This window comes from Carya illinoinensis, chromosome 2 (assembly GCF_018687715.1).
Source record: "Carya illinoinensis cultivar Pawnee chromosome 2, C.illinoinensisPawnee_v1, whole genome shotgun sequence".
Classification (NCBI taxonomy): Eukaryota; Viridiplantae; Streptophyta; class Magnoliopsida; order Fagales; family Juglandaceae; genus Carya; species Carya illinoinensis.
This window is the reverse complement of record NC_056753.1, coordinates 8045438-8069730: the sequence shown is the minus strand read 5'-3', so window position 1 is coordinate 8069730 and position 24293 is coordinate 8045438. Positions and strand designations below refer to the sequence as shown.

Sequence of the window (24293 nt, the reverse complement as noted above, 5' to 3'; positions counted from 1 at the left end):
GTGCAGAGAGAGATACATACTTACAAATATTTTAAAATTAATTAATACAATTGTACCATTTCAATAAAATAGTTGCAATTTTACATGACTAACCTTACCTTCTATATAAAATATTTATAAATTTATTATTGTTTAAGCATTTTTTCATGTACGGATGATTGATGGACCCATGCCTATCCTTTTACATCCTTACATTCGAAGAAACAAATTCCAATTCCAAGCAAAAAGCCAATTATAGCTCACGATTCACACGTGCAACAAAATGCACGCAGCACAGAAACAGCTAGGTATGAATCCGGCATCAGGACAAGGCTAACCCGATTCCGGTCCAATGCTGAACCCAGCCCCTGTAAGCCGATCCCAACACAAGCAAATCCGAAATCAAATACGGTGGCACAGAAACTCTATCCTACCCATTAAAACATTTCATTTCGCGCTCCCAAAAGTCGGATTCCGGAGTCCCTGTATTTTGGAGCCAAAACTATTTTTTTTTTTTTTTTCAAGAGAGCCAAAAACTACGTTATACGTCCACTCCACTCCTACCTCCTCTTTCCTTCTTTGGAATATAAAATAATAATTATATAATAAAAAATAATTATTATAATTATTATAATAATGATATTAATAAACGGTTATAAGGAAGTGTGTCTATATATATAAATATATATTTATTTTTATTTTTTGCTTTTTTGTTGTATGGTATGGCATTGTTTAGACGGGCCGATTCTGGGCACTTTCAGGCTTCCTCTCTCTGTCATATGGAATTCGTTTCTCCAAAATTTATTGTTTTTTCTTCACATAATTCATACTCTTTCTCACTAACGATTTGAGTTCTTTCGTCTTGATTTTTGTTTTAATTTTTTTTTCTCGGCGCTTTAGGAAGTTTCATGAAAGTTTGAATTGTATCTGCATTCTTCCCTCTCACTACCTGATTAGGGTTCTGCTCGAAATATAGGGTTTATATTTAAATTCATGCGGGGACTGTATTTCTGAAAGCCATTGCTAATTCAAAAAATAAAATCGCGGAGCAAATAATACGTGGAGATTCCGAATTTGGTTCTGTTGTTTTGGATTATGGTTTTGGTGTTTGATGTGAAGTTAGGGTTTGGTTTCATTGTTTGAATTCGCCGACTCGAACGGTTGGGAAGATGATTATCAAACGTACTATGAAACCTGAAATGCCGAATTTGAAGCGGTGCAAGCTCGAAGATTCCGATTGGGAAGAAGAAGACGACCGTACATGCTCGGTTAACCCCAAGAGAAGGAAACCCAATGGGTATCACTCAATCGGTGGCGGTGAGGTTAAAGATTTCAGCAATGGTTCAGGTTATTTATGGCGGAGCGAAAGCGAAGGATCGTATTGGGGCGGAGAGTTTGAGTTGAACTCAAAGCAATTGAATGGAAAAGGAGAGATTCAACAGTGCTCGGACCGATTTCGGCCGCCGCTGTTAAAATCGTCGCGAGGGCGGGTGCAGATGTTGCCTTCGAAGTTGTATGACTCCGTTGTTGACGTATGGAAGACCGGGGAGTCGAAATTCAATAGCAAGGATTCGAGCTTTGAAGGAGACGAAATGGAAGTAAAAGATATGGAATTTATTAAAAGGAGCGAGGAGGATAAGTCTAGGTTCAAGAACTTGAAGCTTTATCCAAACTCTGAGAAGGAACAGGAAGGAAAAGTTGGTTATGTGGGTTATAAGAATTTCTATCGTAGGAAGTATTTGAATTCGAGCAGCTCCACGGCAAAGAGTTTTGGTTTGAACTCTCCAGCATTGACAAGAAGTGACGGTTATAAACCCAAGCATAGTTTTACCGGAATTGAGCGACTGGCGAAAGGGAATGCTGGAAAGAGGAAAGAAGTTTATAAGCCCGAGGACTTTGCTTTGGGAGATATAGTTTGGGCAAAGTGTGGGAGGAGATACCCGACTTGGCCGGCGGTAGTGATCGATCCCATATCGCAAGCTCCAGAAACCGTCTTGAGTTGCTGTGTTCCTGGTGCTATATGTGTAATGTTTTTCGGGTATTCGAAGAATGGAACACAAAGGGTAAAGTCCTCTCTCTTCCTATCTGGCGATGATATTTTGTCTATTTTTGGTTCTAAGAGAATTATGGTGGGCAGGATTATGCGTGGGTGAAGCAGGGAATGTTATTTCCCTTCGTGGAATTCATGGATAGGTATGTAGCTAACTTGCCTTTGAATGATGTTTCGAGTAGTTGACTTTAGTTAATTGAGCTCATGCGAGAATTTTACTTTGTTCAGATATAAGGGGCAGACCCAGTTGTACAAGAGCAAGCTGAGTGATTTTCAGAGGGCATTGGAGGAGGCACTGTTGGCTGAAAACGGTATTCTGGACACAAACCTTGGGGCTGGGGAAATAGCAAATCTGGAAGCAAATCCCAAGGAAATGCAAGAGGCTACTCACTCAAATCTGGACCAGCAATGTTCTGGGAATCAGGCAAGTTTCCTCAGAGCAGATTTTCTTGCTCTTCTTCTGATCTGCATGGCTCTGTTTTTTTTTTTTTTTTTTTTTTTTTTTTTTAATTTAATTTTTAATTGGAGTTGGACTGCATGGCTGGCTGAGTCCAATGGCGGATTTACATAGATTTTATTCATAATTCCATGTATACAGAAATTTGCCGCCAACCCCCACACCACACCCCCCCCCCCCCCCCCCCCCCCCCCCCCCCCCAACCCCCCAAAACCAAACCAAAAAAAAAAAAGAAAATTATAATTTCCTTAATCCCATAATATGCTTTTTTGTAAAACTTTAATATACATAGAAATGTCTATCCAATTTTTTCCTGTAACTCTTAGATTTTGTATAATTTCTATATATTATCTATTTTCAAGGATGTAGCCCCACTAAAATTAAATTAAAACTAAGATTAAGAGAAATAATAAACTATTAACATTGACCCTAAAGTTTTAAAATTTTTTATTATACAATATTAAGTTTCTTAATATAGAATTCAAAGTGAAAATATAAGAAAAACTATTTAAGATTGATGATTTATATGAAAAATAGTGGAGATGTTCTATCCTCTAAACTTCATTGAGAAAAAAAGTTTATTTAAGGTCTCAATTGTAGCATTCTATGCCTAATGGAACACCAAAATAGATAGATTTTACATGAAATTTGATAAATTAGCTTAGATATTAGAATAAAAGATGGCATTCTAAAAGATCACTTGATAGTTTCTATAAAGAAAACAATTTCTAAATATTTCATATTTACATAAATAATAATGGATAAATATTAGTTTATGAAATATTGTCGTAAAAAATCTGAAACAGGCATTAAATTGTGTTTTGAAAATTTTATTTCTACGCTATTTGGTAAATTTTTGAGATTTAATTTTATATAAAGTTATTCTTTATGATTTTGTAATATTTTTTCATTTTACATAAACATCTCGTGTGGTAGAAAAGTTGCCCCCCCAAGAAAAATTGCTAGTTCGGCCACTGGCTTAGTCTATGCTTCTTAGCCACTTGAGTGTTTTTTGGTTGCAATTGAGATACCGTAAATATTTGAAAGTAATAATGTGGCCTTTTTGGTTCTTAGTGTGTGTAAATATGAGAAAACTGTACAAGATTGTTCTACAGAGCTAGCAATATTGCCTTGCTAGAACTTGTTTTTTATGAAAGTTGTAGTGTCTGTTGGGAAGTTGTGCAACAGATTTATTTTTGAGTTGCTACTTCAACGGAGAAATGCTTAATGCCTATTCTTATGATTACATACAAGTTTTTGTTTACCAATAAAAAAATGGAGAAATGCTTAGTACCCTATCTAAAGAACAGTGAAATGCGTAATAGAATCTGGTCTGTTTTGTAAAATTACTCGGAGAGTTGTGTATGCAGGATGAACATTGTAAGGATCCAATACCATGTGATGGCTGTGGTTTGTGTCTGCCATCCAAAACCATGAAGAAAATGAAGGGTCCAACTTGTGAGACCCTGCTTTTGTGTAAACATTGTGCTAAGGTTTGTTATTAATGCTTGAACCATATCTCAGAGAACATCATTGTAGCTTCTTGTTTTCTAGGTGATGTGAATGTCTACATTTTTACAGCTACGAAAATCTAGACAATATTGTGGCATTTGCAAGAAGATTTGGCACCATTCAGATGGAGGGAATTGGGTGAGATTCTTAGCAAAACAGGATTGGGTTTATTATTTGTCCTTAAAAAATTAATGTTTGAGAGATTGATGGACTTAACTCTTTGGATCAGGTGTGTTGTGATGGTTGTAATGTTTGGGTGCATGCGGAGTGCGACAACATTTCCAGTGCACTATTCAAGGTGCTAATCATATATGATTTTTTATTTTATATATCTCTTCCTTTGGTATGTTTATCTATTCAAGCTAGTGAGGAATGGAAGGATTACTGATATGCATATGGTTTAAAGGATCTGGAGCACATTGACTACTATTGCCCGGATTGCAAAGAGAAGTCCAACTCTGAATTATCAGCTACAGGAAAATGCCAGCCGAAAGTGAAGTATGTCTGCTATCCATGTTCTATCTTTTCTCCAGTTCATTTCCTGGGAAATTGCATATTTGACTTTATTGACTGTCTTTGGAGGTTATAATCAATATGCCTAATATTGCACAATTTTTGAAGCAGTTCTGTAGAGAATAGTGGACAAACTGTTTTGCCTGAGGTCGTAACTGTGGTGTGCAATGGCATGGAAGGAACATATATTCGAAGCCTTCATTTGTAAGCCTTGAATTCCTTATAAATAGAATATGTAGATTGGAATGGTTTTCCACATTGGCTACGACCACTTTTTTCCAAAGCATTTATTCCAATCTCTGCATGCCTTCAAGTATTAATTTTAGTTATCATATGTTAATAGTTCATTTCATGCTGGATTTTTATCGAAAATTTGATTACTAATGTGAGACTTGTAGTGAAAACTGAATCGGAATTCTCTTTATCTTTTATCTGGAATTCTTTTTGTTTTGGAGAACAATTCCATTCAGCTGCTTTGTTTCCTTTTTGTCTTAGAGTAATGTGTAAATGTGGTTTGTGCGGGTCGAAGAAGCAAACGCCCAGTGAATGGGAACGACATACGGGTTGCAGAGCCAAAAAGTGGAAGTATAGTGTGAAAGTGAAGGATACAATGCTGCCACTGGAAAAATGGGTCTGTATCAATTACTATTGTTTTGAAATATTAAATAATTTTTTCAGTTTTTTATATTTTAAGTTCTTGTGAGTATTCTAGTGTAGGAAAGTAGCTTTCTTGTTTAAGATAATTCGAATTCTTTTAAAGTATGATGGCCTTTTTGTCTTAGATTTTAATGTCCCTATGTTTTGGTAGTATCTTCTCAATGGCTGTTAGAAAAACAAAGTATTTACCTGATCCAATTGTGTCGTTTGCGTTGGATGAATTGATCTTTTTGCCTTCTAGTTAAATTCTCTGGAATGTATGAATTTTTGTGCTTTGGTTCTAAATACTTCCTTGTTATGTTTGTATTTAATTTTTCTGCAATTTGTTAGATTTTCTTTGTTTCCTGAACCAAATTGGGAGCCATTTAAAAAAAAAATTAGGTTCTGTTTTTGCCTATAAAAAAAATGCTGATTTCAAAATGACCTTAGAGAAACCAAATAAGACTGTAAGTATGCTGTCATGGTAAGTTTTTTGTAAAGCTCTACTTAATTATTTTATTTTCACAAGTAGTTTTCAATTATCTCAAATAGAACCTTTTCCCATTGATTAAGCAGTATGTATTTGGTTCATGCTAGGTTGTGCTGATAGTAAACTTTTATAGTGACTTTGAATTGATATATGATCCAAGACATGATGTGAATCTATCAACTGATGGAGTTGATCTCAATTTAGTAGATGTAGATTTGTGATTCTCTAGCATAATTGTGATTCCTTCAATATCTTTATGAAACTGGTTTCTATACTATTTTCTACTAACAGTGGAGATGCTTTCAGATTTCAGAGTATAATGCACATGGTATGGATCCTCTGAAGTTTGATAAGCAGCAGTTACTCACTTTTTTGCAAGGTAAAATATGCACTTCAGTGAGCTCTTTGCATGTTGAAGACTTTTCTGTTGTCATGCGTATTGTTTGTGTTGGTGCTGTGTATGTGCCATTAAGCTCCAGTGGATAATTCTGAATGGGAAGGAAAATTACTTGTTTTAATTGCTGCAGAGACCTATGAGCCTGTTCATGCAAAATGGACAACAGAAAGGTGTGCCGTATGTAGATGGGTTGAAGATTGGGATGATAACAAAATCATTATATGCAACAGGTATTTCTGAAACCAATTATGCTTTTATGCCATCTTTTTGCTTTTTACGTGCTTACATAAAAAATATTTTGGTAGTAGAAGGCTGTATTGCATCTTATGCATTTGAGTGCTGAAAGTTTCTCTTACTTTCTTTTTGGTGTACAGATGCCAAATAGCCATCCACCAAGAATGCTATGGGACAAAATCTGTTCAGGATTTTACTTCATGGGTTTGTAGAGTATGTGAATCACCTAATGTCAAGAGAGAGTGTTGCCTTTGTCCTGTAGAAGGTACGCCATTGGGATCAGTGTCTTGAACCTTTTTTAGTCAACCCATCAATAAATTATATATGCTCATATCTTTATCAAAAAAATTATATATGCTCATATTATAATCGGTTTGGTCCGGTTAGTCTTGGAGGAGAATTTCAGACTGGATCGATTCTTTCGGGCCACCAAAAGTCCAGACCAGTCGGTCTTATTAGGGTGTTTCGGTCAAGGTTTTGAATTCCGTTTTGTTCCGGACGGAATTCAAAACTAGGGGTGAGTTCGGTCCGGTCCGGTCCGGTCCGGAGAGGTTTTGTGGACCGGACCGGACCTATTCGGTCCAGGGTTTTCCAACCCTGGACCGGACCGAACTCCATCAGGACCGGTCCGGTCCGGTCCGGTCGGTCCATTCGGTCCAAGGTTGACTTTTTTTTTTTTTTTTTTTTTTTTTATCTAATGACATTTTTTTTAATATTTATGTAATTATATTGTAATATATTTAATATATATACATATAGTATTATATATATATATTAGTAATATGCTAATACTATTAGTCTATTACTAATAATACTATAACTAATAAATATATGTAATAATAACTATACTATAACTAATAACTATATGTAATAATAGTAATAGTGATAACTATATATTTATATAATATGCTAATATTTAATGACATTTTTTTTAATATTTATGTAATTATATTGTAATATATTTAATATATATACATATAGTATACTATTATATATATTAGTAATATGCTAATACTATTATATAAATAATATATATAAATAATATTTATTTATTTTTTATTTCTATTCGGTCCGGTCCGGGGTGAAAAACTCCCGGACCGGGACCGGACCGAATTTTTTCGGTCCCTTAAAAATGGGACCGGACCGGACCGGACCCAATTCGGTCCGGTCCGGTCCGGTCCAAACAGTGCCGGTCCGGTCGGTTTTGCCGGTCCGGACCGGCCGATGCTCACCCCTATTCAAAACCTTGCCGTTTGGTGTAGTGTCTAGTATACTCTATCACCCCATTCCGTTTCGTTTCAAATTTCGGTCATTTTGGTCCTGTTTCGGCCATTCCAGTCAAATTCCGGCCATTTCGGCTGGAATTGAGCGTTTTGATCCCCATTCTCTTTTGGGCTGTTTTTGTAATTTTTTTATACTTAGATGTCATTTTTGTAAATTTTAAATCCAAAAGGTATTTAATTAATTCTAAAATATAAAATATATTTATATAATTTTAATTTTTTATAACTTTAAATATGTTCCCTCATTCTCTATTTTTTTAAATATCATTATTTTTAATAATTTATCTATTCTTTAATTTTTCTTTATTTTTGTGTCTTAACTCAAGTTTGTGATTCTTTTTCAACATATATTCATTTTATAAATCTTCAATTCTTCTATATATATACACATATACATGATACACACTTATATATATATATTTATTTTATTAATTGTTAGTTTATATATACATATAAATATTTATATATATTATATAATTAATCTTGAAAAGGGACTCCGAAACATACCAATATTGAAATATTTTGTTTCAGTGCCTTAACCGAAATGATCACCGAAATAGTATTCAAAACTTTGGTTTCGGTCCTGTTGCTTTTTTCCCTTTTTTCAAGTTTTTGACAAAAAGTTATATAAAATAAGAAAAATATTAATTAAGTGAATGATTAGGCTTTGTTTGGTTACACAGTTGAGATAGGATGAGATGAAGAATATGTGAATAGTAGTGAGATAGTTTGTGAATAGTAATGAAATAGTTTAAGTTAGGATATTTTATGGGATTTTGGGAAAGGAGAGAAAAAGTTTAATAAAATATTATAAAATTATAATATTGTTAGAATATAATTGTTTAATATTATTTTTGTTTTGGAATTTGAAAAAGTTGAATTATTATTATTTTTTGTTTGGAAGTTTGAGAAAGTTGTAATGATTAGGCAATGATTAGATGAAAAAGTTGAAAAGTTGAAATTTGAAATTGAAAAGTGTTTGTATTTGAATGGTGTTTAGATGTTGAGATGATATGAGATGAGATGAGTTGAAACAATCTATGAAACCAAACTAATTTAAGTTTTCTCACTAAGTATATACTTAACTAATTAAGTATTTGAATTGAGCATAATAAATTAATAATGTTAATAGTATGTGTATTATCAATAATTAGTAGTTAATACCTTGTCTTAAAATTCTTAACCTTTAATATTTAATATAATCGAAGCATAAATAATTAGGTTAGAAGACAATTACATAATTACTTATAATTAGTTAGAAGAAAATTATATAATTACTTGTTTTCAATTTATATAACTACCTAAAAAATTATAAAATATCATAGAAAAAATTATTTAAAAATATATATAGATTAAATTTGGTTGGTTTTTTTCACCCCGGACTGAACCGAATTTCCTTACTTTCTTGCAACAAGACCGACTGGTTCCTTAATCAGTCCGTTCTGGACTGAGCAAAACTGGTTGGTTCAGTCGTTTTTTTCGGTCCAGACAGAAAACCTTACACCCCTAACCCAGAAGAATTAGCTGTAGCTTTTATTTGAATTTCCCCATTATTTGTTTGGTTTACTACAGTGTAATATAGATGGTTCACAATAAGTCCATAGCCTGGGAACCCCCTCTATAAAATTGACAAGGATTTTCTTTTGCCACTTGGCTATCATACAATTTTGCAGACTAAATATAAATTTTAAGGATGAATCTGAGCATAGGTACATGAAAGTACTTATCTATTTACTCACTAAAGTTGACTATCTTCAGAGGCTGCTATTTAGTTGCACCAATTATATGTTCTTATTAAATCTGAAAACTGCTTCTTCAGGTGGTGCTCTGAAGCCAACCGACGTTGACTCGCTGTGGGCTCATGTCACATGTGCTTGGTTCATGCCTGAAGTTGGTTTCTTAAATCATGAGGAAATGGAACCCGCTGTTGGAATCCTTAGAATTCCGTCCAATTCATTTTTGAAGGTTAAATGGTGTTTATAATGATTTTCTACACTGTTTTGAATTCTGGCGCTTTAATTGCAAAATCTTTTACGAGCATGTCTCTAGTGAATCTTTGTAGTTTCATACCTCGATAGCTGGCAGAAGGCTTCAGAAAGTCTTGTGGTTTAATTGTGCTTCTTTTTGTGGACTACAGCGATGCATAATCTGCAAGCAGAGTCATGGTTCCTGCACACAGTGCTGCAAGTGTGCTACTTATTTTCATGTGATGTGTGCATACAGAGCAGGTTATTGCATGGAAGTATGTTTTCAAAGCTCTTATAGTTAACAGATCAGTTATTCATAAACACTAATTTCATAATATTCTATTATTCTTCAATTGAACTGTCTATATCTTTTTTACGCTTGCTTGTTTGAATGATGCTTTTGTTTTGAAGTTATTTTTGTGTAAGTTTTTGAGTAAATTGAACAGTGTTGATAATCATATTAACATTATGTGTTCAACTCTCAGTTGCACAGCTGGGAAAAGAATGGGACACAAATGACTCAAAAGTTGATATATTGTGCAGTTCACAGGTTTGATTTCTACCTATCTTTTGATTCCTCATTTTCTTTTAGTTGTCCTCAGCATTAAAATATTTTTTTGTTCTATTTCATCATGGAAACTAAGGGCATACTTGTGTAATGAGATGAGATGAGACTTATGTGAATAGTAGTGAAATGATTTGAGTTAAGATGTTTATTGGGTTTTGAAAAAGGAGAAAGAAAAAGTTGAATAAAAATATTGTTTGAAACTTTGAATATAATTTTTTAATATTATTTTGTTTTGAAATTTCAAAAAGTTGTATTTTTTTTTGTGTGTTTTGTTTGGAAGTTTGAGAAAGTTGTAATGATTAGATGAAAAAGTTGAAGATTTGAAAATGGAAGGTGTTTTGTGTTTGATTGATGTTTAGGAAGGAAATTATGAGAAAGTTTGAGATGAGATGAGATATTCTCAACTCATCTCACTTCCCAAACATGGCCTAAGGCTGTATTCGAGTCAAGTTTGAGAGAGTTTTGGTTGGCCAAGCTCAGCTAAGAAGTATTGAAACTAGGATCGAGCTTGGCTTGAATAAGAGCCTAGCTCTCAAATATTGTTTGAGCTTATCTTGAAGTTCGAGTTGTGATCGAACTGAAATTCTCAATTGAGTTCAGCATGGCTTGATTCAAGATTTTTTTTAAAAAAATTCTTATTTCTTATTCTAAAAAAAGACTTTTTATAAAATAAATTATAAAATGAATCAAAATTGGATTATTATTGAGTTATTAGCTATCAGAATTATACTAATACAACATTACAACTTCAAAATAGAAACACGAACTTACAATCAACTACAACCAAAATGCTGTACAATGCTGCACTCGCTAATCTTATTAGTATAACTTAGACTCACACACTTGTATAGATATCTTAATTTATATATATTTTCAATATACAGTTACTTTTAATACTAATATACTATTTACAACTAATACTTAGATTTATACAACATTTTTATTCATGTATAAATGTGCTTGCATGTGTATTACAATATACAAGAGCGAGCTTACAAGTTGATTGAATCTTTATGTGAGCTTGGTCACAAATATTAGCAAGTGGGGTTTGAGTTTTATACAGGCTGTATCGTTTGGTAATTAATCATAATTTTGTGTTTATGAGCTGTTCATTTAATAATGAATTGAGCGTGATTTGTGTTTAATTGAGCCAAGTTTAAGCTACTTGTTGAGTAGCCTTGTTCCAGTTACACCCCTATTCACCATATTTATTGGTCCAAACCTTGTTGATGCCATTTTTATTTTCAGGGTCCCAAACCCTGATTCTGTTGTAGCTGTTCATACTCCTTCAGGAGTTTTTTCTGCCAGAAGCCTGCTGCAGAACCACAAGGGGTGCTTCAGAGGTTCAAGGCTGGTTTCACTAAAGAAAGCTGAACTTCTTGAGTCCTCAAATTTAGAGAGTGATGAGTTTGAGCCACTCTCTGTGGCAAAATGCCGTGTTTACAAAAGATTAAAGAACAAGGTAACTTATGGAGGAAACTTGTATTTGTCTTTAATTTATCGTTTCATCAGAATAATAGTCTTTCCACTTGTACTTAAAAAAAAAAAAGAAAAAGAAAAATAGTTGCTTCACTTTCTAATTTTATGGCTAAGATTGGATTTCTTTTGCCGTTAAGGTGGATTCCAAGCTTTGCTTTTGTTGTTCTTTTGTGCTTAGCTTGTTGCCAACAAAAAACATAATCAATTTTGTCACTTGTTGGTTTCATTTCTATTTTTGATTACCAGAGGGCTGAAGGGCAGCCGTTATTCCACAGACCAATGGGACCAAGCCATCATTCTTTAGATGCAATAAATAGCTTGACCACAAATAATGTAAGTTATTATATTTTAATTTTAATCTTCTGTTACCTTTCAGATTTTAGGCCTTTTTTTGAAGGGGATAAACTTATTTGGATGTTTTCCGTGGATAACATGATGGATTAATGTACATTTACATACTTCTGTTCTCTCTCTTGTTTTTTTTTTTTTCCTTCTGTTCTTTTAACAGGAATTAGAAGGTCCCAAGATTTTCACTTCCTTGAAGGAACGACTTTACCACTTACAGGTAGATTTTGTTTCTTCATATGTGATGGTTAGTCTACTTGAAATTTTTGGTTCTAACATTTCTTATTAAATTTATTTGTTGCTTCAGAGAACCGAAAATCATCGGGTTGGCTTTGGTAAATCTGGTATACATGGATGGGGTCTCTTTGCACGTAGGAACATTCAAGGAGGAGAAATGGTACTGGATGTGTATCTGTATGAATTTATCTATGCATGTGTATTTCTTATGCCATTCACACAATTTCTGATATCAAGAGTTTTTCTTTAGGATGCCCAACTTTCCAAAGACTTTATGGTAATATATAACAGACAGCGTTGTAATTTTCTACTCTTGTTTTGTTCTCTCTCTCTCTCTCTCTCTCTCTCTCTTGGTGCACAATAGAACTAATAAAAATTAAAAGTACAATGGGAGGGTTGGGGGACCACAATAAACTCAAAGATAGACAATACAGTGCAGTTAATAAAAACAAATAAGGAAATGGAATCTAACGTTTTTGGTCCTTTAATCTCTTGACTTGTGCCCAAGAGAAGGATCCTATGAAGGCAGTTTTGTCAGTTTAGGGAGAATTCATCAGCGTTTGCATTAGAGCTGTTTGTGTTTACAAAGTTGATGACAATCTCTTTTCTTGTCTTTTTGGATAAGGGACCATATGGAGGTTTCTCTAGTCAAAAGAATCATAAGGTGTATGATCTCTTGGCAAGAAGGGGCAACATTTTCTGTTGCTTTGAAAGATAGTGTCGTGCATGGTCCATGCATTGGTTGAATGTGGAGGTGGTTGGTTTGGTGGAGACACTAGGAGACTCTCGGTGGGGTGTGTGTGTGTGGGCAGTAATCAGCTGTTGGGTGAACGTATGTAAGACGAAGAAAACATACTGTTAGAGCAAGGAGTGCAGGAAGCACACCTTGCATAAGGTTACACAGTACAAGAAGGGCGAGGATAGTCTTACTGCTCAGGGAAAGCGCCCAATATGACCGCAAGCAATCTCGTTATGGAGGACAAGACAAACCTGTCTTCCACAAAAAGGCTAAGACTATGAAGAAGATTGTGCTGAGGTTGCAGTGCCAGGGTTGCAAGCATGTTTCTCAGCACCCGAGTAAGAGGTGCAAACATTTTGAGATTGGTGGGGACAAGATGGGGAAGGGGAAGGGGAAGGGGAAGGGGAAGGGGACTTCTCTTTTCTAAATGCAATTTGTTCGGTCTTATTGTATGCTGTTTTGCCTTTCTACCTTGTTGGATCTTGAAAGCTAGAATATTGGATTATTTGTTCAGTTTGTTTTGTTAGTCTAAGTGTTGAAGCTAAACTTAAAAACAGATATGATGGCAGGTGTGGTTAGAGATGAAAGCTGATAATCATCTTTGCTGTTGTGGTTACCAATTGCGTGTGTATCAGACGCAGTTGGATTAATTTTTTGACCAAAACAAAACCAGCGGTTGGGTGCAGATTTGAGATTGAAAGTCCTTGAAAACAATTCAAGAAAAAAAGGTAAAGAAAAGGTATGAAAATAGTCTAACAAGGTCTGTATGCCAAATCAATGTGTAGCCCAAAGTGGTTGGAAAAAAAAAAAAAAAAAAAAAGAGGCTAGAATCAGAGGAGTTGGGCAGTGTGTGGCGGCCACTTGAGCCAGCAATGGTGTGGCGGCCTTGTGCTTATCAGTGGTGGTCACTGATGGTCAATGGTGGACGATGGTGTGGCGACACTTCCAGTGGTGGGGGGCCTGTGGCGACTTGGACCAAGAACCCTAGATCTGGGCTTCAACGACTTGAAGGAAAAGAGAATCTAGAGAGGAGGAAGGGGGAAATGGGAATTGGTGATCAGATCTCTTAGGCCTTGTTTGGATTTAAAAATCATCTCAATTCATCTCATCTAATCATTATAACTTTCCCATATTCCTAAACAAAATACAATAAAAAATTTAACCTTTTCAAATCCCAAAACAAAAATAATATTAAAAAATAATATTTTAACAATAGTTTATTTAACTTTCATCTCATCTCAACTCATTATCCAAACTCCTCTTAGAGGAGTGGGTTTTTTTTTTTTTTTTTTGGGGGGGGGGGGGGTGGGATTTTGGGGGAGAGAGGTTTAGGAGAGGGGGCGATTAGCATCTGAACTTAGTTTATTCTCTCTGTTCACTTGTGTGGTTGAGATAATAGTGTTGTGTCTGTTTTTCTCTACTCTTTGAAGTATTAAGTTAAGATTTTTGTGTAGGCCAAGCATTTCTTTTAACGTTAATCACTTGAGAGGGATTATTCAGTGACAACTTGTGGTACATTATTTTTCGGTTTTGAAAGTGATACAACTGATGCTACGTATGTGTCTCCAGGTGGTTGAGTATCGTGGTGAGCAGGTGAGGCGCAGTGTTGCAGATCTGAGGGAGACAAAGTATGGATTAGAAGGCAAAGATTGTTATGTGAGTGTCTTGTTCATGTCCCTTTATTTTTGTCTGTTTTGGTGTGTGTGGGCTGTCTTGGCAGTTGCTTATATTATTAGACATCTTATGCCTATATTGATTGGTGTGATATTTAAAATACAACCAGGGAATAATGGTGCACAGCCTTGATTTCTTTAGTTAGGCTTAGATAATCAGTGCACGACTTTAATTTTTCCCGAGTTTTTTCCATTGGATGCAAACAATTTATGGGGATCATCGGATTGGGGGAACTTCCCCTTGCATTACCCAAGGTGCACTTGTGGGAAATTCGTTGTCAAGGGCCTGTGTACTCCTTGGATTAGTCAGGACTTTGTTTTTGGACACCCGATGCCAATAAAAAAATTCAACTACATATTTTACTCCAGCTAGTAAGCAGATAAAGGTGTTGTGGTACAGAAGTAACCTATTCAAAATTTTAACTAATTTTAAGTTGGAGTGTGGTTACTTCCTAATATCTAGGGACTTGTTCATATAAATCCTGTGTCGAATAGAGTGACTGTCCAATCCATTTTGATATATGATTGCTGGTGTTTTAGGTATGCTAATATTTATTTGTATACAAATCCGTCCTACTTTTAGGCAGGTTAATTTTGTATATTCTTTTTTCAGTTGAATTTGTTTCTTAAAAAAGTGAACTAATTTTAAGTGGGGGTTGGAGTTACTTCCTAATATCTAGGGACTTGTTCATATCAAACCCTGCGTCAAATATAGTGACTGTCCAATCCATTTTGATTTATGACTCGACAAATGCTGGGGTTTTAAGTATGCTAATATTTATTTGTATACAAATCCTTCCTACTTTTATGCAGGTTAATTTTGTATATTCTTTTTTCAGTTGTATGCGTTTCTTTAAAAATGGTTATTAACGTACAACGAAACATTTTATGCAGCTTTTCAAGATCAGTGAGGAAGTAGTAATTGATGCTACCGATAAAGGGAATATAGCACGTCTAATCAACCACTCGGTAAGTTCTTATATTGGCATATGAGATTTTGCTGGAATTGAACAAAAATCTCACGCTCCGCATAGACAAGCTTGTAACTTTTTGCTCAGTGTGTGTTTCATAAGCTCATGTGCCCATGGCTTGGTTTAGGCTTCATTTGGTTAGTGAGATGAGATGAGATGATTTGTGAATAATAATGAAATAGTTTGAGTTTAAATGTTTTATGAAGTTTTGGGAAAAAAGAAAAAAGGTTGAATAAAAATATTATAAAGTTAAAATATTGTTGGAATATTTTTTTAATATAATTTTGTTTTGAGATTTGAAAAAGTGGAATTGTTTTTTTGTTTTGTTTGGAAGTTGTAATGATTAGATAATTATTAGATGAAAAAGTTTAATATTCGAAATTGAAAAGTGTTTGTGTTTGTGGTGTTTGGATATTGGGATGAGATGGAATGAGATGAGATGAGATGGGATGAGAGGCTCTTGATCTCCAAACCAGCCTTAGGTCTCGTTTAGTTACACAGATGAGATAAGATGAGAAATCTATGAATAGTAGTAAAATGGTGTAAGTTAAGATTTTTATGGGGTTTTGGGATAGAAGAAAGAAAAAGTTGAATAAAAGAATTATAAAGTTAAAAAAAGGGTTAGAATATAATTTTTTAATATTATTTTTGTTTTAGGATTTGAAAAAGTTGAGTTGTTTTTTGTGTTGTTTGGAAGTTTGGAAAAGTAGTAATGATTATATGAAAAATTGAAAAGTTGAAAATTTTGAAATTAAAAAATGTTTGTGTTTGAATTGTATTTGGATGTTGAGGTGAGATAAGATGGTTGAGAGGTTTATGAAACCAAACCAGGCCTTAATGTTCCTTTATCTTTTTTTTTGATATGTAAGAAGTAAATTATATTGATATGAATGAAATAGGCATAGCCTATGTACACAGAGAGTATACAACAGAACACCTATATATATTCTAAATTAAAGACAAAGTCATGAGCATTGTTTCTATCAAGTACAATAGCTGAAAACCAAAGCATTAAAGTGTGCATAAAAAAATTCTGAAGCTCTGCCATTGTGCACTCCCTATCTTCAAAGCATCACTCATTTCTTTCTGACCATGTGCATCACATGATACACAACGAGATCATCTTCCACACTATTGCCACTTGAGGACAGCCTTAAATTTCCTCCCAACAGGCCAATATATCCCCTACCATCACTGGCTTTACAAGGTTCACCTTAAGCCCCGACAATGCTTCAAAATATAATAATATTGCTCGCAATGCTTTATCATCTCCCCAATCCCTTTTGTAACAGGCTAGGAGTATGGATTCCTTGTAAAGAAAAGAAAAATCTATTTTCATTCTTTTTTCTTTCATGTACAGCTTTAAAAAAACTTAAATAAAATTCTTAAAAAGAAATGAGCCTGAGAATACAAACAAAAGCTTCTTGTACTTGTGAATGAATCACTTATCCTTGTGTCCTTGTATGGTATATAGACATGCCCTTGGATTTTACACGGGCAGAATCATAGAGCAGCAGATACACTTGTTAAGGTTACAATGGTCATAGACTACACAGTTGGTTTGGCTTGGTTTGATTGTTTGAGAACTATGACCACACAGTTGGCTTGGTTTGGTTTGATTGTTTGAGAATCCAGTTCCTTTCTGCATATAATGATCCAACTTGAACCTTATGACTTTGGAATACTAAACTCAAAAGTTGCATTTGGTCAATTCCTTCTCATTGAAGCTGCTCTTTCTTTTTCTATTGGCTCAATCCGTCCTTTCTCCCTCTTCCCCAAGGGAGAAAAAGAAGTGAAATGAAAAGAAAACAAGTAAAGTTTCTATACATGCAATATGATATGATATGATGCTAAATATCAAATTTCTGTGTTTCTGCAGTGCATGCCCAACTGTTATGCGAGGATCATGAGTTTGGGTGACGAGGAGAGCAGGATAGTTCTTATTGCAAAGACTAACGTTTCTGCCGGTGAAGAACTAACGTGCGATTTATTCCTTCACATCTATGTGTCTGTGCTAGTGCACATGAATGAGTTTACCGTCATTATTTTAAGCTTGTTTATGCATTAGTATTCAGTTTTGGGTGGATTTGGAGTAAACATTTTATCGGATTGTTCTGTTTCAGGTATGATTACTTGTTCGATCCAGATGAGCATGATGAATTGAAAGTTCCTTGCCTTTGTGGAGCTCCCAATTGTAGGAAATTCATGAATTAAGTTGCACATTCTTTTTCCCCATTTTGTCTCCAAGGAGCTGACCGATCTCCAAATCAATGAGGATTCATTCTTTTTATAGCAGTAGGATTGCAAATGTAATTTTTAACCACCCCATTTGTAATAGAATCATTCAGTTGCAATAAAATGTAAATAATTGCAATTTGCCTTGGTAATATTCATATAATGACTTGGTAGTCAGTACCATGCCAATTCGTAAATTCGAGTGGGAATTTTTTAGGAATACAAATGACTCTGGAATGTATTGTTGATTGCTTTCATGAGCCCATCTTTTTAGGCATTTCCAGGTGCAGGGTAGTCTCAACTTCAATTATACGTTATTGTTTGCCATTCGACAGGGAGGGACCACTACAAACTACAGATTAAAATGCTTTGTAGCCAGGCTTGATGTTCTTGGAATAAGATCCTCTTCATTTAATTAGAAGATGAGTTATATTGGCCATCTTAAATTGTCATTTTCTGTCATTTTGACTGATCTGTCATATTTTAATGGTCGTGTTATTTAATTGATTGATTTACGAAATCACTAAAATGTTGGTAGGCATGGTTAATGGTTATAGTTGATAAAATTAAACAAAAAAATTTATGTGGTCACTTTTGTATATTTTTTGTGCACTCTATTAATGTGATTAGTTGTCATTTTGTTTTAATATAAAATAACTATTTTGATTAATCACATCTGTCGAGTGTGCAAGGAGTATGCAAAGTGATTGTATGTAGTAAAATTCAAAATTAAGTATGCAAAATAATATTATTTTGAGTAGAAATGTCTTGTATTTATATACTGTAAAACGTGATATTTAGGGTCCATTTGGATACTTTAAATATTTTAGTATATTTGTAAATAATAGTGAAACGATTTGAGTTAGGATTTTTATTGAGTTTTGAAAAATGTGAAAAAAAGTTAAATAAAAATATTATAAAATTAAAAAAGTACTTAAATATAATTTTTTACTTGAAATTTGAAAATTATTATTTTTTATATTTTGTTTGAGAGTTTAAAAAAGTTATAATAATTAGATTAAAAATTTAAAGATTTAATAAAATTAAAAGTGTTCTAAAACAGTTTTACCGTCAAGTGAACCTTTAAATTATTTTATTGCAGCAATTATGTCTACATGATGGCTTAACCCAACTGAACATTGCCCAACCGCCAAAAAAGTGAACTTCGGGGCCCAAATATTTAAAATCTGCTGCGTTTTTCGCGCGCCTATAAAATAGTTTAGTCAGTCCAGTGTGAGTCACTGTGTGAGAGGGATAGCTTCAGTCTCGACATAAAAAAGACTCGTTTAGTTAGCCTCCTAGCAAGCAACGATGGGAAAGCGACTTCAAAGTGCTGTTATGCAGCCTGATCGAGTGGAGAAGCGCTTGCGACGAACAAAGCCGATCTGCTCTTGCAGCTCTCCTCGTCCACCTTTTCTCACTGCTCACTCCTCTTTCTCCTGGTTATCTCTCTCTCTTTTAGTTTCCGCGACTTGATTTTGTGGAAAATCTCTAACTGAGCTCTTAATTTCTTTCAATAAGATGTGTGTATATATATATATTCATTCGTGCGTATCCGCGCACTAATTGAGCTTCAGTGAGGAACGAGTGAACGGAGGTGTCATTTGAAATATATTCGGATTTCAAAATCTCGTTGAAAAGTCTGGTTCCATAGAGTTTCTCTGAGCTTGAAATCAATAGAAAAGATATTAGAGCTTATTTTGATTTGGTATCGATACAAAGAACTCAATGCGAAAATTAATCTGTTTTCAGTAACACATTCGAACAGCTATTTGAGTCCGATTCTGAATAACTGTTGCTTAAAAGGTCTATAAGGTACCAACCTATGACTTTAAAAACTAGGTTCTACTCTGGATGATAGATCCGATTCTAAAGCATGAATCTAGGAGCTTTGCCAAACAAAATGTACAGAGCTCTGTTTCTATTTGAATTTGTCTGTCTAATTTCATTAACTCTCGATGTGGTTCATTCTGATTCCTGGTCATCTGTTTGGTACCTAAGAGACCGGAGGTAAATAAATTACGATTAGAACTTTGGAAGTCTTCTGCAATATTCAATAATATTGGAGTTTATGCTGCATTTTCTCGGTAAGCAAACACAAAATAATGTTTAATTTCATTTGGAACTCGAACTAGATTTGAATTCTCACTAACTTTTGAGCAAGTGGTCCGAGTTGAGCCGAAACTGAACAGTTGGTGCGTTCGTTTGATCACTTTCGTTTTACGTGAACTTTTCTATTTTCATTGTACGGAAACTGGAAAAGCAAAATAATATCTCAAAAAATTTCAAACCTCAAGCTTTACTTTTATAGTTACAGTAGAATAAATCCCCCGGAAAATTGAAATAACAGTTTTAGGATGGTACATTTTTGTTTTGCTTCTTTTAAACTCCTCTTAAAATTCTCGCAGCAATCGCCTAGAAAGAGGCTGGCAGAATTTCTTTTTTTTTTTCTCCCTTAATTTATTTTAACTTTGTCAACGAATCTCTCTGTTATTCGTTCAAAAAGGTTCGAAGAAGACGTATGGTCGGAGATCGCGAAGTTTATGGACGGAAGGTCTTTGGTGATGCTCGCCTTAACGAGCAAATGGTTCCACCGCATGATCATGGAAGATAACATATGGAAGCTCGTTTGCCTGCGTGATCTTCAGGTCCCAGCTCCTGACCACGTGGCATTCAAGTGGATCAACCTTTACACTTCATCCTTTGGTAAGGATCATAATAGCTTCTTGCTCATTAAAAAAAAAAAAAGGAAAAAAAAAAAAGAAAAAAAAAAAAAAAAGAGAGTAAAGATCATACATAGCCTGTGTGCATGATAGGTGGATACGTAGTCTAATTACCATCCGATTGAGTTTAATTTTATGTATAAATGGCTTTTGGGCAGGTGGAAGTCACTCTTACACATTCCGCCAGCAGGAAAAGCATATCGGTGAGTTCCTTTTTCTTTCTTAGCGAGAGGCATCAATTGCTTCATGGCTTACCATTAGCTGCTATTTTGGTCAATCTTATCCCTCAACTATTCTTATTCGAACCGTTGGGCAGATTATTCCTATTTCAACTCCTTTGGACTTCTCTGTTTTCTCTATGCTGATGCTGGGACTTCGTAAAAAAGGAATTTAAATACAATTACTTTTTACCGGATGTGATAGTAGTGGTGTGTACGGGTTTGTACGTAGGATTTTTCTAACTAAAAACTATTTATAATCGAATCATATATATATACACACGTGTGTGTGTGTGTATTATATACATACATAAATGGAGGTGTCTGATGACTCTGATCTGATGCGTGAGAAAATATTATAAAGGTTAACAGCCCATTATCTTGAAATAAATAGTTTTCCTACATTAGCTGACTAGTGGATATATTCACTCTGTATTTGATTTGATGAGAAAATCAGATTGGATGCGTATTGGTGCTTTTTTTCTCGAATCGTCAGTGGCACTGCTCACGGACAGGCTCAATTTGCCAGCCAAAATCCCAGAAGAAGATGCTACAAAGAGGATGTTGCAGTCTTGTGACTGTTGTTTGTTAGACAATGTGAAATCTGGGATCTGGATAGCTGGTATTTCTAACTCTTTTTTATAGAGTCTAATGCTAAAATTTCATCCCTTCAATTAACCTCGTTATTTAAGCGGGCTGATGTTTTCAGATCTCCAGCTTGTCCGATGCCCTGTCTGTGACCTCAATACTTGCGATGGTAAGCAACAAGTGTGCATTAATTAATACAAAAGTAGTACAGAGTTCCTTTCCGATTTAATTGCTTAATGGAATTAGCAGATACAGGATATGATTGAGATATGCGAATATATATTTACTTTTAAGCACCAATATTGCGCAAAAATAAGGCCTTTGAGAATATGTGCTTACATTGTTATTAACAGTGATGACATGCATCCTATTACTGGTCCCATGAGTCTCATAACGAAGTCAAGCTTATCAACTAAGGGACAAGCTACGAAATTTGCAAACACGTCACCTTATTTTGGTAGAACGATTGGCCACATAAACAGCTGTCCTTTGAGGGCAGCATGCTTGTCTTGCTCACATATTATTGAAACACAACCTTATTTGTGTAGGAACAATGCAGACATTAGATGCAAGGCATATAGAGCTGTTCCTCTGCGAAGGGTTTCAAAATGGAAGCTGGGAATACGAGCTTATTGGATCTCATGATGTCAAAGAGCGAGTAGATGGAGCTTCTGGAGCTATTTTTGACGTCAAACACCTCGAGGACCGCACATCCCGCGGTAATTTTCGATAACCCATACCAAGTTAAATTAAGTCACTCTATCACTATTCAGTCCAAAAAAAAAAAAAAAAAAAAAATAGAAAAGAACTCTGGCTTACATACCATATCCTGAATCGCCTGTAAACAGTGTCCAATCTTAAACTAATGATGTTAAGAGAGGGGTAGTCCGTAGTAGTACATTTTTTTTCCCACATGACAGTCGTGGCAAAAACAACAGAGTGAAAGCGGGTTTGAGTGCTTAAACTTTTAAGTTTGATCTTCTAGGAAAACAAACAGATGAAGGTTGGATACACACCAATAAGTGAAATCGAATGCTGACGTGTCCTTCTCAAGAGATTCACGGGATTACCTGTAATGGTGCTGATATTTGTGGGTGTCATTTTTTATGAAGCACATTGCTTTAGTTGTAAAATGATTGATTTACATCGTCGAAAAAGTAGTTAAATATAGTACTAATTTGGAAATGAACTGGCAGCGGTCTTTGATCTCAAGTCATGGGCAGGAAAGCCCAATGATTGGCAGCCGAAGGCTACGATCACCCTCCATGCAGTTGCAGTCAACACCAATTTACAAGAAAACGAAGGTAAAGAAATTTCAAAGCTCACATACATATGCATATTTGATTTGACTGATTTTTTAAGCAGTCCTTTTACTTCTCTGCCCTCACCAACCCGAGAACTACTCTATAAATTTATAAACCAACAAATTTGTGGTTTCTTTCTTATAACTAACAAGAACCACAAATTTCCCATGATTTTGGTATTTATTTAATTCTTTTTGGAAGCAGGACTTCACATCAAATACCAAACCATGAGAGCAGGAGCGGATGGACAAGTCGTTTCTATTAGAATCTCTCAGCAACTCCTGTAATTCTTCTCAAATCCCTCAAAACATAGGAATTAAAAAAAAAAAGAAAAAAAAGAAGAAAACCTCTATCCTTCTCTTTGCGGCAATTAAAATGCCCTTCTAGACACCTGATATAGATCCAGTGATAAACCCTATATAGAAATCAAGTTGGTATACAGCCCAAATGGCTATAACTTTAGTGTTGCTCCAAATTCTAATCCAATTAAGAAAAAACATAAAGAATTTGAGATATATAGTCTGGTTTTTTATGCAATAAATGTATGTATGAAATTGGATACTTTTATGTGTGGCTAAATGTACGTGTGGAAGGAGCGGAAGAATGATGCAGAGTACCAGCAGTAAGTCTATCACTGAGCTTAGCCAAATTATTTATTCATAGATTAGAGGATTAGTTCATTTGACTGAGCCAGCAAGTTACCCAACCAGCGACTCCACAGGAAGATATAACCCGATCCAATCTCTAGCACCTCTCCTACAAACTTGTCATTTTTAGAGCACTACCATTGATTTTAACCAAAATTTGACCGAAAATGCCACTTTTTACACGTTAGCTAATCTATTCAAAATTAAAAAACCTACGTATTATTCATCTTTCTCTCAAAATAATAAAATATTATTATTTTTTAATCTATTCTTTTAATGCACCTATATATATATAATCCATCATCTTAGTTTCATTTTCATTAATTTTTATTATTTAAATAAACGACCAATCCAACAAAATACATCCAAAGTATCAAAATACATTAAATTAAATAAAATTGACATCATCTTCAAATTATTCGAAGAAAACAATATAGAAAAGAAAAAGAAGAAAAAAGTAATATAAAAAATGATGGTTATGTTGCTGTGCACTGACAAAATTGTCAAATCATTGCAACTAATAACCAAAGTAGTTAAGTTATTCTGCCTGATCCAATGTAGAGATTTTTAAGTCTGATTAAATGTCTTGTTTGGTTATATAATTTAAATAAAATTAATGAGATAATTTGATAAAAATTAAATAAAATATTATTATAATATAATTTTTATTTTAAATTTTAAAAAAATTAAAATTTTATTATATTTTATCTAAAAATTTAAAAAAATTATAATGATTATATAAGATAAAATAAAATAATTTAATTTTATATTACCAAACCAGCTAGCATGCAGTTAAGCCAATGTCACTACTCTTATATTCACTTGAAAACAATTAGGTCAATCTTTCTTTAAATTTATCATCATTTACTATTTATTTATTCATTTATTTAAGTAAAATACATTTAGGTCAATTTTTTTAAAAAAGGATCCCGTCAAGCTCTTATCCATACTCGAGGGTTTTAAGTGGAAGAGAGATAAAATATGACTTATAGTATTTGTTATTATCTATATAAACATTTTAGATAATATTAAATAAATAATAAATGTT

At 34.2% G+C, this 24293-nt stretch overlaps 2 protein-coding genes across 3 annotated transcripts; both read left to right on the top strand.

Moving 5' to 3' along the window:
- The first annotated feature begins 622 nt into the window (after positions 1-622).
- On the top strand, positions 623-18042 carry LOC122299810 (histone-lysine N-methyltransferase ATX3-like). Of its 2 annotated transcripts, none has more exons than XM_043110271.1 (23): positions 623-2042; positions 2117-2172; positions 2258-2453; positions 3857-3979; positions 4068-4136; positions 4228-4296; positions 4405-4496; positions 4620-4715; positions 5007-5142; positions 5944-6016; positions 6165-6264; positions 6409-6533; positions 9371-9516; positions 9689-9793; positions 10004-10068; positions 11335-11548; positions 11812-11898; positions 12074-12130; positions 12218-12307; positions 14456-14542; positions 15454-15528; positions 17410-17510; positions 17654-18042. In XM_043110271.1, the coding sequence occupies exons 1-23, from the start codon at positions 1149-1151 to the stop codon at positions 17742-17744; spliced, it is 3147 nt and encodes a 1048-aa protein (XP_042966205.1). In that variant the 5' UTR covers positions 623-1148; the 3' UTR covers positions 17745-18042. The 2 variants fall into 2 exon arrangements, with proteins under 2 accessions (XP_042966205.1, XP_042966211.1); XM_043110277.1 differs by having other exon boundaries at positions 629-2042; positions 4623-4715.
- Positions 18043-18825: 783 nt separating this feature from the next.
- LOC122299825 (probable F-box protein At3g61730) lies at positions 18826-22978 on the top strand. Its single transcript, XM_043110287.1, has 8 exons — positions 18826-19207; positions 20272-20471; positions 20647-20691; positions 21164-21328; positions 21416-21463; positions 21843-22013; positions 22491-22598; positions 22803-22978. The coding sequence occupies exons 1-8, from the start codon at positions 19077-19079 to the stop codon at positions 22883-22885; spliced, it is 951 nt and encodes a 316-aa protein (XP_042966221.1). The 5' UTR covers positions 18826-19076; the 3' UTR covers positions 22886-22978.
- Positions 22979-24293: the final 1315 nt, after the last annotated feature.

Excerpts from the sequence above, each read along its gene's own strand:
- LOC122299810 (XM_043110271.1), top strand. The coding sequence starts at position 1,149 with ATGATTATCAAACGTACTATGAAACCTGAAATGCCGAATTTGAAGCGG. Across the intron at positions 2,454-3,856 it reads AGCAATGTTCTGGGAATCAG|GATGAACATTGTAAGGATCC; the intron begins GCAAGTTTCCTC and ends TTGTGTATGCAG. Across the intron at positions 15,529-17,409 it reads CACGTCTAATCAACCACTCG|TGCATGCCCAACTGTTATGC; the intron begins GTAAGTTCTTAT and ends GTGTTTCTGCAG.
- LOC122299825 (XM_043110287.1), top strand. The coding sequence starts at position 19,077 with ATGGGAAAGCGACTTCAAAGTGCTGTTATGCAGCCTGATCGAGTGGAG. Across the intron at positions 21,464-21,842 it reads TGACCTCAATACTTGCGATG|GAACAATGCAGACATTAGAT; the intron begins GTAAGCAACAAG and ends TTATTTGTGTAG. Across the intron at positions 22,014-22,490 it reads CGAGGACCGCACATCCCGCG|CGGTCTTTGATCTCAAGTCA; the intron begins GTAATTTTCGAT and ends ATGAACTGGCAG.